The sequence below is a fragment of the Monodelphis domestica genome, chromosome 5 (genome assembly GCF_027887165.1).
Source record: "Monodelphis domestica isolate mMonDom1 chromosome 5, mMonDom1.pri, whole genome shotgun sequence".
NCBI lineage: Eukaryota > Metazoa > Chordata > Mammalia > Didelphimorphia > Didelphidae > Monodelphis > Monodelphis domestica.
Window position 1 is genome coordinate 252,845,200 of NC_077231.1, and position 15,776 is coordinate 252,860,975.

The window sequence follows — 15,776 nt, forward strand, 5'->3', positions numbered from 1 at the left end:
GAAGTTCAAATAACACAGTCATGTAAATTTCCAGTGATTGATGCACCTTCAAACATTTTTTTAAAAGAAAGATTACCAATAAAAGCAAAAGCCTTTTTAAGTGGCCCTCATCAAAGAAGTCCCCCAGAGTCCAAGCTGTGTGTTGTACTTGTAGGATGGTGTGTAATTGGGATTTGTAAAAAAAAAAAAAATATATATATATATATACACACACATATATATATATGTATGTATACATACATACATATACTTCCTGGGGGGGGGGGAGGCACGGTGGGAGGATCTAAAAAACTCATTGCCACAGCCATTTTGTTTGTGGGCAGCATGGTAGAATTCTGTCAGTCAGTATAAGGAGGGGTTTTTAAATAGAATTTATAGACCACAGATTATTCCTGCAATTTTTATGTGCCTAGTGAAATTAGTATGATTTTCATACCTTTACAAAGTAAGTAGTTGTATTCCTTAATCACTACAAAAAAAAAAAAATTATGGACCCGAAGCTTTCCGAAAGGAGTCGTAGATTTTGTTCAGGGTCGGAGGGCTTTTTTTAGGTGGACTAACAACGGTTGAATCTAAGACTCCTACAGGATGACTTTAGAATGACCATATTTATGTTCATGATTTAACAATAAAATATACATATTTTTTAAAAAAAAACACTTCCTTAAGAAAACCACATTGTCTTGGCAAGCCCCACCGTTTAAAAAAATATATATGTATATTATATATATATATATAAATCTGTTTCTTGAGGGCATGAGGAAAGTATTTTCCTGAGCAAGCAAGCCAGTCATTGAGAGCTATTGTTTTGCAGTGTCACTTAATATCGAGCCCAGACTTTTGTCATTTGGGTGGCTGTGCTTTTAAAAGCCCAGTGTAAAATGGCACACACACTGCATTTTTTTCCCAGGCTGCAGGAGGGGGGAGCGGGGGATAGTGCAGACTGTAGGGACACTGCCCTCCTAACCAATCAGAACACGCCTGTTTGCCATTGCAAAGTTGTTAACCCCAGAGTCTTCTGGCTGCTGGCTGCCTCCTCTGCTTTTAATCTTCTGTGGATATTGCTCCGATTTTTCCCAAACGCCCACAGATCCTGGGGGAAACCACCTCATGGAGCCACTGGTCGTGGAAGAAAGTATTACTTTTTATTTACCAAATATTTCTAAGATGTTTGAAGATCCATATGCTGCATGGAGGCTGTTGTTTCTAAGGGCACAAGTATCCAGCTTATATTGTTACAATTATTTTGCAAAGACTGACTGCTTTTCTTCCTACACTTATGGTAAGTTTGTAATTTTAAACATCTCTATTGTTGAATCTTCGGAATGAGCTACTAGATGAAAAGGATTGTCATTGTGTTTTTAATGAGCAAAACCAATCTTGGTGATTTTTTTTGTTTGTTTCTTTAGCTTTGGTCTTTGCATATTCCACCCAATCCTATCTGGTTAATTTTGACAATAAAAAATAAAATAGTTATTTCTATTGTTAAAAACAAAATATTTTTAAAATGTAGGTTAGACTTCAATTACCGTGAACTGTAAAAGAACTCAAATATTTCAAGATGGACTTGTTTTGTGCCAGAAATGCTGGCAATGCCAAATATGTGCATATCCTCCTTTATAAAAAATCTTGTATTACCTAATTTGTACACGACTAAATTATCGGCATGCATTACGGTTGTAGTTTAAACAATTTCTAAAAACAATTCCGGTTCCTCTTCATGAATTACTTCGACACAAAGTACAAAAAAAGCTGCCCTTGGTATAATGAAGGTGGAAATTGACATAACAGGGTTTATATTAAGTTATGGCTGTTACTAAATAGTGGATCTTTTATTTGCAGGGCAGATCTTTTGTAAGGCTACTCCTTGAAGGCGTTATTTCTCACTAGCTCTTCATTAAGCATCTTTCTCAGATATCTTGTTTGTTTCTGAAAAGGTACATTTGGGAGACATTTTGTAATTTTTGGCATTTTTCTAGATTTTTTTTTGCACACGGTGGGAGATCTTTTTTGTTTTGCATTGATCTGTGTTGGTGGCGCTGTAGTGCTCCTCAACAATTTATGTCAGTTTTCACTAAAAGAAAAAAGGAGAAAAAAAGAAAGAGGTGGGGCAAGATGGAATCTATTATCTTTTCTTTTCTTTTATCAGAGAAAGTTCCATTTGGGCAGAGGAAATTATTCCATTGCATTAGCCAACCTGTGTTTTCTGTGAACGCTGGACGAGAGCAGACATGTCGTCACAGCCCGTCCAGGAGATAGCAAGGATAGGCGTACAGTTTGCAGCTGTGTTTTAGAAGGGGCTCAATGTGATGTGTCAGGAGATCAGATTTCTCCAGCCATAGCCATTTCGGCTCCCACTTGCCCCTTCCCAATCGGCTTCAGCATTTATCTCATAGTCGAAAAATCATGCTGCATAAAATATTCATTAAGGCACCCCCAGGCCCTTCCAACTTACCAAAATGCCTGCCTTTTTTTTTTATTTGTGTATAATGGAACAGTTGTAGAAGTTTAATTTCGTGATTTCTTTTTCTTAAGGAACTGTTTGAAGTTTTCTCCATAGAATTATCTAATAGTTTGGTAGATATAACATTTACATTATTATTCATTTTCCTGGTTTTTTTAGTGAGATTGTTATTAAGTTTAAAAGTGTTGTCTTAATATATTTACACTGCCCTTCAATATAGCAAATATTTAGAGCTGGGATGAGCTTTTAGGTTTTTATGTACAGCTGTCTCTGACTTAACTGGCACTTGGACACATTTAACTAAGGGCAAAAATAGGTCTTCTCAACCCCTGTTCTTATTGGGAATTTTGCCTGGCTGGAGAATATGAGATCAGGCCAAAGCCTACTCTGAACAAAAATATGTAAGGATAAAAGATCGATTTTACTGATCTCTGCAAACATTTCTATTGTTTACAGAAGCACTAAACAGATCCCTCCTCTGAACTGAGAAAAGGAGAAATTGCCCAGAATGACCTAAAAGTACATTACTTTGCCAAATGAAAGAATTTTAAAATGATTGAAACAAGCTTCTCAATACACTTTGAGGCGTTATTAAAAAAATTTCTTTCTAGAGAGACTGAAACCTACAATTCCAAAAATAACATTGGCATGATTGTTGAGTGATTTGATTCCCTAGAAACTATACAAGTGCTCTTTTTCACTTATTTCATTTCATCAGTTAAAACATTTGAAGAATATTTGTGAAGAATGTTTTAAAATATTATTTTTGTTTTTTCTTAGAAAATCATGTCCCTGCTACACATATGGGGCTTTTCCCTTTGACTTTAAAAATAATTTTCTTTCAATGCCTATGTTGTGTTTGCATTTTAGAATATTCATCTTTTAAATAAGCCATATCTTTTATTTTAAGACTTCTAAATAGCTACATTGAATCCTTTTTGTAGACTGCTTATGAATGAAATACTGCATATTGATGTTTAAATCTCTGACATTCTTCTGGGGAGTTTAGCCTTCTGAAAGAAGTTTATCTACAGAATAGATTATGCTTTCTTTCAAGTTTATTTTCTAAGGATTTTGGTTACTCAATTGATAATATTTTCAGGCTTTTTCATCTGTGAAAAATCTCTGTGCTTGTCTAACCTTCCACCCTTTTAAAACAAACTGATGCTGTGAACTCCATATGTAGCTATGCAATGCTCTTTGTTCTCCTACATCATTGACTGTTAGTTACATCACTGATTAGGAAGTATCCAATACAGTTGCAGATTGATTTTGATCATATTCAACAGGCATTGTATTAATTGCCTACTGTATACAGAGTGCTGTGCTAGTTACCCAGGGGGATAAGTTTAGACTAGACTGCTCTGTATTTATATTTGCTTTATATGTATAAATTTGTAAACCCTCTATTTCGACTGAATGAGGGAGGCTTAAAAGGATATACCTACATACGTGTATATGTATACCTACACCACTGCTTTGCAACTGTTAGCATTTTATAAAACCCAATAGTTCATCATGCTTTACTTTCTCTTTTGAGTCACTGGAAATTTTTTAAAAATAAATTTTTAAATTGAATATGTTCTTTTTAAAGTCATTTTAAATGCTTTATTTTTGACTTGTACTATTGTAGTATTCATTAAGTATGATGATGTGGAAAGATTGAGATTTGGAAGGCATAGAGGTTCCAATTCTGCCTTATTAGCCATATGACCTTGACCTAGTCATTCTTCCTTTTGGAGCTTGTTTCTTCTTTGTTAAAAAGAGGTCATTGAAATGTAAAGATTCTTCCAACTCCAATAGTCAGTGATTCTATAAAGGGAAGCATATATAGACACATTCTTATTAGTATTTCTTGTTATATACAGTAGGAACTTAATATGGTTTACTTAAGGCAATTGAAATAAGCAGAAAAATCCAAAAATAATATTTGCCTCTATTAAAACACCTCCCCACTTCTTCTCAGCAGTCTTTGATGAGAACAGTTAACAAGTTCTGAAATACACAGGATTGACTTTCACCTTTAATGTCTCCCAGACCATCTAACTGAAGGACTAATGAGTATAATGACACAGCAACAAAAACAATGGACTTGAAATCATAGGACCTGTATTTGAGTCCTGACCCTGCCACTTATTGCCTGTGTGGCCTTGGGCAAGTCATATATAGAGCCTCTTTAGGCCACAGTTTCTTCATCTGTAAAATAAGGGAGTTGAATTAGATGATTAATCTCCAAAGTCCCTTCCAGCTCTAAATCCATGATCCAAAGAGAGAGAAATAACATCCTACTACATGGATAATCCATGATTCAAACAATTACCTCTAACAGCTGCGAGTTAACTGCCATTAGGTGAGTTGAACTTTGGTTTAAGAGTTGGTTAGAGTAGTGTTGGTAAATCTCAGGAATAATTTGATAGAAGAAGTACTTGAGTAACTGAAAAATAATACTAAATTAGGTACTGGGAAGAAAGTATAGGAATTAGCATGGTGGGAAACTAGTGAATATTCCAAGAAAATTTGACAAAAAGCTAAAAAATGAATTATCAGAGAAACTCAAATTGCCTAATATAAAATGTGTAAAATAAGCTCGAAAACATATCTAGAACACAGTGAAATAAAATAATTTAGAAGGGAAGATACTAGAAATAGGAGAGACTAGAAATTTTCCAGAAACAATCAAAAAATAGGAATATTCCATCAGATTCTCATCATTTGTTTGAAAAATCTGATCAGATAAGAAGAGAAAAGAAATGATGAGTAGTTCTAATGATAAAGATTTCTTGGGCCTATCATTGCTATTTGGGAGATTCCTATTTTCCCCAAGAGAGAATATAGATAAATTATTACATTTGGATTTTTTTCTGAAATCATAGATTGGATTTTGAAATGGGGAAGAATTGAATAGAAGATGGAATGGAGGAAATGGTGTTTGTGTTACATGATTTAAAGACAAAAACATCTTGGTACAACAAAGGGGCTTTAAATTTTAAATGCTGGTTTATTTATTTACAGAGTTAAAAAGAACTTATTTAATTTGTATTTTTCCAAGTGGGCTTGTTTTAAAGGCATTTTAATGCTAAGAATCTTAAGTATGTTAAATTCTCAGTTTCAGTGAGATCAGTCAATTAGGCTTTTGGGAGAGAAATTATAAATTCCATCTATTTTGCTTGAAAAAAGAAATTGAGAAGAGCCCAAGGCCCAGACTTCTGGCAGTCATTGGTTCATCTTTGGAAAATCTAAATAATAGACATTTTGTTTTCAAGAGTTTGATATGGGGCTACCTTGAGCAATTTGCTCACATTTGCAGAGGGGAAATGTAGAAATAAATCTAATCTATAAAGATAAGAAACAATGAAGAAATCATCTCTAGAATACTTTTCCAATGGCTCCATTCCCAATATATGCCCATTAGAATTTGTTTTTGAGGTATCTTTGAAATGAAAAGAAGTTCAATATTTATGAAGATTGCATAATAGGAAATTTCCCTATAATGGCCAAATACATGAATGCATAGACCAGGAAAGTAGGATTAGGAATATATGGATCAATTGGTTAGAATTTAAATATTCAACAAGGTGCTGTTTGCTATGATTTCTCCACATCGTCTCACATCAGGACGTAGGTATTCCCTGTTTGTTTCATAGGTCTTAGAGCTGGAAGAGAACTTGGAAATCCGTTCCAAACCTCTCATCTTGAAGACCAAGTAATGGATGTTCAAAGGGATAGAGCTACTAGGTAGCAGGTGGCAGACATGGGATTCAGACCCATCTCCAGAATTCAAACTTACTGTTTTTGTCACGATAACAAGATGCCTTAAAGAGAAGGTGCAGTCAGAGCTTCAGCAGAATTGTAACTGGTGAACTCATATATTAGACAGGCACGTCAGCCAGCTAAAATAGAGGATTTTTGTTAAGGTGACCTCAGGAATCATCCAATGAAAATATTTTTGCCTTACACACAGAGCCAAAGGTGAGGTGATCGACTTAGCCATAACTACTCAGGCATACACTAAAAAAAGCTTTCTGGACCAACATCAGAAGATGAACCCACAGATCAATTGTGAGTGAAGTGGAGAGATCTCAGGACTTGAACTACAAGGGACTAGGGGGTAAAGGATGGTGGGGAGATCTAGAGACACTATGAAGCTGCTTTTGTAGAAGAAATAAGGTGGGACCAAGGCAAGGAAGGGAGGAATTAGACTGCCCAGTAACTTTCTTTTATTATTCTTGCTTAGTAAATGCTCAGCTCCATTTTTACCTGACAAAGAAGTACAAATGCCAGTTCCCTCCACATTTTGGGAACCCTCATCACCCTGTTCTAGTTCCTAAGGTTCCCTGCAGGGTGCTGAAACTGAAAGTGTGCTAATAATACACCTACTTCTTCAACCTAAGTTAGCCAGGAGATTAAAAATAGGAAGCAATTGTTTGCTCCCCCATTTTGTATCCTCTTTTCATTAATGTTCTCCTTGATCCAGATTCGTATCCACTTCCAGAAATGGCCTTCCCAGCAGAGGGCTCATGATGTCCTTGGCTCCCCCAAAGGGTTTTTTTGTCTTGAAGTTTGAGGTTTCTCCCCAGATCTCCCTCCTCTTCCACCTGATGAAAAAGGCAGACTGTTCCACGTGTGTTTTGTATTTCTTGCCCTGGGCACCAGAATTGCTCCTTACTTCAATGCCTAATTCTTTCACACTGAATAGACACCCTGTGTCCTGACTCTGTGCCTCTGTGCTGACTAGAATGCCCTCCTTTTTCACCTCTGCCTCTAGGCCTCCTTGACTTCCTTCAAGACAACCCCAAACCCACCTTCTTCTAGAGTTCTTTCTTAGTCCCTCATTCTGCTACTTCCTTCCCTCTACGATTACCTCCCCTCTACTTTATCTTTATATTCCAGGTACATAGTTATTTACATGTTGTATCTCCCATTGTGGGCAGCTAGGTGGCGCAGCAGATTGAGTGCCAGACTTGAAGGCAGGAAGACATCTTTCTGAGTTCAAATCTGGCCTCAGGCACTTATTAACTATGTGACTCTGGGCAAGTCACTTAACCGTGTCTGCCTCAGTTTCCCCCCCTGTAAAATGAGCTAGAGAAGGAAATGGTAAACCACCCCAGTATCTCTGCCAAGAAAAACATCAAATTGGTCATGAAGAGTCAGAAACAACCGTGTCTGCCTCAGTTTCCCCCCCCTGTAAAATGAGCTAGAGAAGGAAATGGTAAACCACCCCAGTATCTCTGCCAAGAAAAACACCAAATTGGTCATGAAGTCAGAAACTAAAATGACTGAACAGTAACAAAAATCCTCCATAAGATGTAAGCTTCTTGAAGGCAAGGACACAGTTTTCCTTTAAGTGATTATAAATGTTAATTGAGTGGTTGATGGATGAATGCATGTTTTAAGTATTTTCTCATTCTGATTTCTGTGATAAGTGACCTGCCCCAAGGGAAGTGTCAAGAAGGGTATTTGACTGGTGCCATACATTGGTCAAACTGTAAGGCAGATGTCCTTAGATGAGTGCAAGTGGGACAGAAACTTGCTGCTTGAGAAGAACAAAAATTCACTTGATGTTGATATTCAGTATGAATACAAACCAGGGAAACATGAAGAGAGGTAATGTTGCCTAGTAGACAGAGAGCCAAGGTCAACATCAGGTAGACCTGAATTCATCTGTAGCTTGTGACACCTTCTGACCTTATGATCTTGAGTAAGTCAAGTGTCTATGTGCCTCCAGACTAGGAAACTATCAGTTGCAGAATAATTGCTGATTTTTACTAGCAAGGAGATGTTTCTTCCTCTACAAGTTCATTTTATTAAGGAAATCACAGACCTGGGCCCCAAAAATTCAGACACCATAAAATAAAGATGAGTTCTTCATTTTAACAACTAATTTCTCAAATATTTTATTATCAAAATTAATACTTTAAAATTAAATGGGAATAAATAAGTGATTTACTCTGCAATTGCTTTGGACAAGCCATCCTGAGACATGACACATTTATAATCAATTATTTTTATATTAGGCTATTAGCATACCTCATTTTATATAATAAGTATGTTCACTAATGTATGTAAATATAATTACATCTAAATGCATTGGGGAGCCCTCTAAAGACATTTTATTTAATTATTTTATGAATTATATTTTGAGAAATCTTAATATTTATATATTGGGCTACTTAACTCAGTGTGCCTATACCATAACTATATTCTTCTGGAATTTTTCCTGAAATATTTAGAGACAAAAATTTGCAGAAAAGAATTGATTGTGGAAAGAGTACCAATCTCAGGACTGGGAAAATAGATTCTAGTTTCAGTTCTGCCGTTAACAAGCTGCATTACCTTGGCATAATTATTTAACTTCTTGGAGCACCAATTTTCCCATTTGTAAAATAAAGAGGTTAGAATAGATGATCTCTAAAATCTCTTTGAGACTATAAATTCTATTTTTCTGTTTTTTTAATTTTAGGACTTGATTTTCTTAGACTAGAAATTAGAAATGCACTTTGACTTTAAGTGAACTTAATGAGGTGAATGTCATAAAACTGACCCAGGAACTTAAGGAACAGCAACCTCTGATGTTAGTTGAATTATCCCAACTCAGTGAAGATTTGGCAAAAGCTTAGAGGCCATTATTGGCTAAAAGTTTTACTTTTCACACAGGAGGCAATAGTTGGAGAACTACTAAAAGCCTTTCTTGTATACCCAGTAAAGCATGGAAGTAATGAAAGCAAAATGAGACAGATATTACCTGGCTGTGGCTCTAAAAAACAACTGATGCCCTTTTGTTTTTACATCACCCTCATTTCCAAATATACCCCTGTCTCTCTCCCTGTGCAAAAAGATATCCCTGGTTAAAAAGATTAAAATACAAAAGGAAAAAAAAATAGCTGTTTGGGAAAACCAACCAATGCATCAACCACAATGTATAGTATTTTATGACCATAGTCTTCCCCTTCTACAGTGAAGGGAAGAAAGTACATTTTCTCAGTTCCTTTTCAGGGCCAAGTTGGGCTATTATAATCACACAACATTTATTTAACTATTTTCACCTTCTTTCCTTCTTTCATCTTTGGCCATGATTCTTCTTGTGTGTGGAAAGTTTTCAGTTACTGCTATTTGAAGGCAGAAATCATTGTTTCTATAATAGCTGTAGAAAGTGATAACTATAAGAGAAAATGCCACAATGACAAAGTGATGAATGTTCTACTTACCAATAGACCTGAACTGACCAGTTTAGAAAGGTAAGGAGGGAGATCCAGTAGTAAGAAAGGATCAGGGAAGGGCTACTGGTTAGGAGAGGCAGCATAATGAGACTATAGCTTGGTATTTGAACCATAGTTCAGAATATTGAAGAGTACATAGCATAAGATCAGAAGAAACGCAGTCCCAGATCAGTAACCAGCAACCAGGCCTTTGTTCAGCTCATTTTTCCAAAATAGAGTCAAAGAAAATTTTATTCCTCATAATGCTATATTCAGAAATATAGGATAGTTAATCCAGTAAAACCATTACTAGGTCCATATCCCAAAGAGACTTAAAAAAAATAAAACAAGGAAAGTACTATTTGTACAAAAATATTTATAGCAGCTCTTTTTGTGGTGGTAAAGAATTAGAAACTAAAGGGATGTCCCTCAATTGGAAGATGGCTGAACAAATTGTGGTGTATGGTGGTGATGGAATACTCTTGTGCTGTAAGAAATGAGGAAAAGGATGATTTCAGAAAGAGCTGGAAAGACCTCCATGAACTGATGCAGAATGAAATAAGCAGAACCAGAAAAATATTGTACATTGTAACAGCAGTATTATATGATGATCAACTGTGAAAGACTTAGCTACTCTCATCAATACATCCAGAACAGTATTAAGGGACAAATGACAAAGAAATCTATCCATATTCAGAAAAAGAATTGTTGGAGTCAGAATGCAGATCAAAGCATACAATTTTTAACTTTAGTTTATTTGTATCTTTATTTTGGGGTTTTGGTTTTATATAAGTATTCTCTTGCAAAAATGAACAATATGGAAATAAGTTTTGTATGATAATACATGTATAACCCAGATCAAGGTGCTTACCATCTCTGGGAAGGGGGAGAGAAGGGAGGGAAGGAGACAATTTGGATCATAACTTAAGAAAATTTATGTGGAAAATTATTACATGAAATTTATAAAATAAAACATTTTTATTTAAAAGAAAGAAATTTAGGGTAAACCCCAATAATCTTAACTTCTATTTATTAACCCATCTTTGGTTATTAAACCTAATCATCTTTAAAATGTAGAAAGGTAATATGGCACAATTGGGTCATTATAGAACATGAAGTGGAATGGAGCATTTCTTCAATCTGTATGCCCAGGGGTATGCCATTTATCTGCTGTAAGCCTTAATTTCATCATATGCAACATGAAAGGGTTGGACTTGGGCTTGATGTTCCCATCTAGCCCTACATCTCTAATATATCTTATCATTTATTTAAAGTCCTTTTAGTCCTCTAGGTGGTTCAGTGGATAAGAATCTGGATCTGGATCTGGAAGATTCATCTTCTTTTGGAAATTTTATTTAATTAATTAATTTAGAATACTTTTCCATGGTTACAAGATTCATGCTCTTTCCCTTCCCTCCCCCCATCCCATTCCTGTAGCTCACCTGTAATTCCACTGGGTTTTACATGTGTGGAAAACTCATCTTCTTGAGTACAAATCTAGCCTCAGACACGTATTAGCTGTGTGGACCCTGGGCCAGTCACTGTTTGCCTCCATTCCTCAAAACCCTCTCAGAGAGACACTGAAACTTTCTGAGGAGGGAAAAGTCTTTTCCCAAAGATCTATTTCTCTTGCTGTTTTCCTCTGGTGTTTGGGAAATAACTTGAGGAACCTTTATCTCATCTCTAGTAAAAGTGAGGATGTTTGAGAATCACTTCCTCTTCATGGTTGGCCATGTAACTAGGAAGACTAGGAAGTCAGCCCTACCTCTGACATCTCCCGACTGTATGGCCTTGGCCAGATAACTTACCTTTTACTGGTAGGTCAGCAAGGTCAAACTCAAACAGAAATGGGCCCTTATTGGCTGCATTTTTATTTATTCTGTATTTATTTTGTACTATTATTGTATTTGTTTATTTATTCTACCAATCATTTAATCTGGTCGGGGCTTCCACCACTTGGGACCCATCCATTGGACATGTCTGCCAAATCTCTAAAACTATAAGTTCCTGGGAAGGTGATGATCTGCATTGATGGAAGGAGTTCCCCATCCCTATGCAGTCACAGGCCCAAGAACCGAGTCCCTATTTCTGCCTCACTTTTAATTCTAGGACTTATTGGAAGAAAAATCTGTCCGGCGAGTGGCCTTTTGCCTTTGCTCTCAGCCTTCTGTTTCCAGAAGCCAGTTTTGTTTCAAACAATTGGCAATAGGGAAGAGATGATGGGAGGCTCCTAGCGGTACACACCTGCCTCCGTCACCCCTCAGTGCCTAGTCTGTGAAGCACCCTAGAGAGGCCATCCTAGTGGTAAAGCCACCCTGGGGTTTCCCTTATATTCTGGGGTGGACCTGGGGTTTGATTTGAGCTAGTAAGGCGGCAATGAGCCCCCTAAAATAAACCTAAAACCAGGGGAGTCCCTGCAAACCTTGTCTGAAATGTCTTTGGGTCCTTCAGAGGAGGACGAGTAGAGCATCTCCAAAGAGCAGACTGGCGATGCCCAGCCTCCAGCCAGTGTCTCTTTGGGCCCAGAGGAGAAAGAGCCCCGGACACCTTTATTCCAGACCCAGCTCTACCATGACATCACCCCAATCTTGGGCACCTTCCCCTCTTGGGGCTCGATTTCTCCATTTGTGGGATTAGACAGAATCATCGCAAACATTCCTCCCCTCCTTAACATTCTACTCCTCTGCCCCACAGTTTAACAGGCAGGCACCCAACAGCTCACTAGGACAATCTAAATGTATACCGGGGTAATGTCGGCTCAGGTAAGGGCGTCCATACCACCTTTATTTATTTATTTATTTATACTGGAAAGGTGTGGAAGCAAACATCCATTTTGTACTTAGTCCACCCAAAGGACAACCTCACCAATGCTGACTCCATTCCCAGAATTAATTCTGTGCTTTTTCTACAGTAAAGAGTAACCTTACAAGTAATCAGTGGGGCAGTACAAAGAATTGGATTCTGGGGACTTCAGTTGGAGGTGCACAGCTATTACTCACCCATCTGTGCAAGTCATTTAATCTCTTGGATGACTCAGTTTCCTCATCTGTCCCATGGGAGGGGGGATGGACTAGATGCTTTCTAAGACAGATTTCCAGGTCATCCTCTGTAAGTACAAAGAGTGATCCAGAACCCAGAAATGTCATTCTGTTTCCTTCCCCAAATGTTTATACCCCTCAGGTACTACTATTAGAGATCCTTTCCTTTGTGCTAATCAGTGCTCTCTTCACATACCCTCCATTAAGATGCAAACAGTTCTGGAAGTGGTTCTACTAAGCCAGAATTTTCTAACCTGCATTCCATAGAATCTTGATATGAATAAGAGTTCCATGAAAAAAAATGTCATTGTTAGTGATACTTTTCACTCTCTGATCTAGCATTCCTTTAAGGACTCCAGTGTTACAGAGGGACAATTCCTCAATGACATGATAGGTAATCTTCAAAAATTCCTATGGAAAAAAAACAAACAAACTTGTGATGTTTTCTTATTTTCATCATTATCATTGTCGTAGAGGGTTAAACCTGGAAGACATCTCAGAGATCATCTTGTTTAAATCTTTCATTTTACAGATGAGAAAACAGGCTTGGAGAAGGTAAGTCATTTACCCAAAGAGTTCCAGCAACCATAGCAGATCTAAGGCTAAGAACAATTTCTTAATTATAAAATCACAATGCTTAAGAATTGGAAGAGACTCCAGCGCCATCGTAATGGAAAAATAATTCCTAACACAACAAATCTTAACAAGTATTTATCCAGCCTTTAGTGAGGGTAAACCAGTTACCTCCCAAGATATCTCATTCTGCTTTTGGTTAGCTCCAATTGTTAGAAAATATCTGCTTACATCAAAGCTAAATTGCTTCTATTTACTTGCTATAACCACAATAGTATTTATATTTGATAGGATTAATATGAATGACTGTATCTTGCATAATGTAAATATAAGGGGGCAAAGGGTAAACCTCTCCCCGTCCTGGATATTTTGTTCTAATGAATAGACTATTGTTGGCCAGTCCCATTCTACACCCCCATATAAATAAGGGAATAAAGCATTAATTTTTTTAAACCACTTGTGGCTGACTATAGAAACACAAGATGACTTAATTTTTAAAATTTAACTCTTTGTTTCAATTAATAAAAATCTATTTTCTTTCCCTCTCACTTTCCCCTATTAAAAAGAAAAGAAAACTTTTGTAATAAATATTCATGATAAAACAAAATAAAGTTCCTACATTAGCCATGTCCCATAATGTAGGTCATTCTGTCTCCTGAATCCTTTGCTTTTCTGCCAGGAGATGAGAATTTTGCATTAGTTTTGGCCCCTTGGAATCATGATTGATCATTGTATCGATCAGAATTCTTAAATCTTTCAAAGTACATGACTTTTAAAGACTTCTACAATATCGTTAACCCTTTCAAGTACAAAATGATATGTGAAATTCTTTACTTTCAAGATAAAAAGACAGGATTTTTTCAATTAATAATAGAAAAAGATAAGACTAAAAGAATTTGTAAATCTTAAGTAGAAATTAAATATATACTGACAAAGAAATTGTGCTATTCAGATAAAAAAGTCTAGATTGGAGCAATACACAGATAGATCATCCAAGCTTGGTACCTACAAGGAATTAGGCTTCAGAGAGCACCTTATTTTTCTCAAATAACTTTTTTTCTTTTCCCCAGATATTTTCATTCAAAAGTCTATGGGGATCGTGTCAGCAATTAACCCCAAATCCGCCATCCCCTCAGAATAGTGCAAAATATTTCTACCAAAGGTAACTGATATATGTGCATGAATAGTTTATATAGGCACATAATATAAAATTGTTTTCAGTGTGATTTATAGGCAGCAAAATTTACATTTAGGATTGCCTTTCTTTCCAGATTTTAGGTTTGAGTTGGCACATTTTTGCTCAAGTGGGAGAGAATGTACAACTATCACCCTATCAGTTTATTGCTCAGCTAGAGTTAGGAAGTACTTTGCTTCTTGTCTGGCCTATTCAGTGACCAGTCACCATAGTTCACAGCCAGCTGGGACCTTGGGCAAGTCACTTACCCTTGTTTGCCTCAGTTTTTTCATCTATAAAATGAGCTGGAGAAGGAAATAGCAAACCCCTCCAGTTTTTGGCCAAGGAAACTCCACAAAAGGTCACAAAGTGTTGGACATGACTGAACAAAAATATGATTATCTCTATCCTTTTCAGTTCACTTCTGTTATTTTCTTTGATGGTGCAAGGATATAACCCTCAAGGAAACACATTCCTTTCTTTAATAATAGTAATAATGTGACAGGACAGTTTGGCTGATCTGATCTCTGATTAGCCAGAGCTTCAATGTTTTCAGACCATTTTAACAGTGCAAGCTTGCCAGTAGAGACTGACTCATAATAGTTCCTCTTTTAAGAGGGAAGAATAAATTCCCTGCAGGGGTAGAGTCCCAGTCCATTTCTGTAGACCATCTGAATTTCTGCCTATCTAGATATTGCTCAGACCTAAGTAATCTTGAATAGATGCCTTTATACCATTTTTACTTTATACAAATACTCATCTGATCATTGCTTGCTTGAGTTTAGTTCCAGGAAGGATTTTGTTTCTGTAGATGAATTATTACGTTATTTTTGTCATCAAGGAAAAAAAAAAAGAAAACCCTGTGACCCCTAGGGCATTTCAGAAAATTATTGGCCAAATAATCTGGTTGATTCTGGGGTCCGAAAACATCTATTCCTGTTTCCTTTAGAGGAGTTCTTTTCTCTTTTCTCTTGAATTACCTTGTCTCATATAGATAATACTTTACTTTTGTAGAGACCTTTACACCTTTTTATACTCTTTTGACATATATCATCTCAGTTATCAGATCCAGGCAGAAAATCTAGCATATGCTTGCATTGCCTAAATTAGGCTAACATCAGGAAGGAAATAGAGTTTGAGGCCTGAGTCTTACCATTATTACACCAGAAAAATTAAATTATATTTAATTAAAAGTTTTTTTTAATAGAATGTAAACTTCTTGGAGGGCTTGGACCTGCCTTATCCAACTTTGTATATTGCAAAACATATACCTAGCATGAATACCTTATATATATATAATAGTTGTTTAATAGGCATTTGAATGTGGAGAC

At 36.5% G+C, this 15,776-nt stretch overlaps 1 protein-coding gene across 3 annotated transcripts in view; it reads left to right on the top strand.

The window, feature by feature from the left end:
• The first annotated feature begins 972 nt into the window (after positions 1 to 972).
• The window catches only part of EPC1 (enhancer of polycomb homolog 1), a 93,677-nt gene continuing 78,873 nt past the window's right edge, over positions 973 to 15,776 (top strand). For 2 of the 3 annotated variants that reach the window (XM_056800045.1, XM_056800048.1), the window contains exon 1: positions 973 to 1,282. In XM_056800045.1, the coding sequence (XP_056656023.1) occupies positions 1,280 to 1,282 (3 nt within the window). In that variant the 5' untranslated portion in view covers positions 973 to 1,279. Of the gene's footprint in view, positions 1,283 to 13,082; positions 13,254 to 15,776 lie in introns of those variants that run through there. The other variant, XM_056800047.1, reaches the window with a different exon arrangement.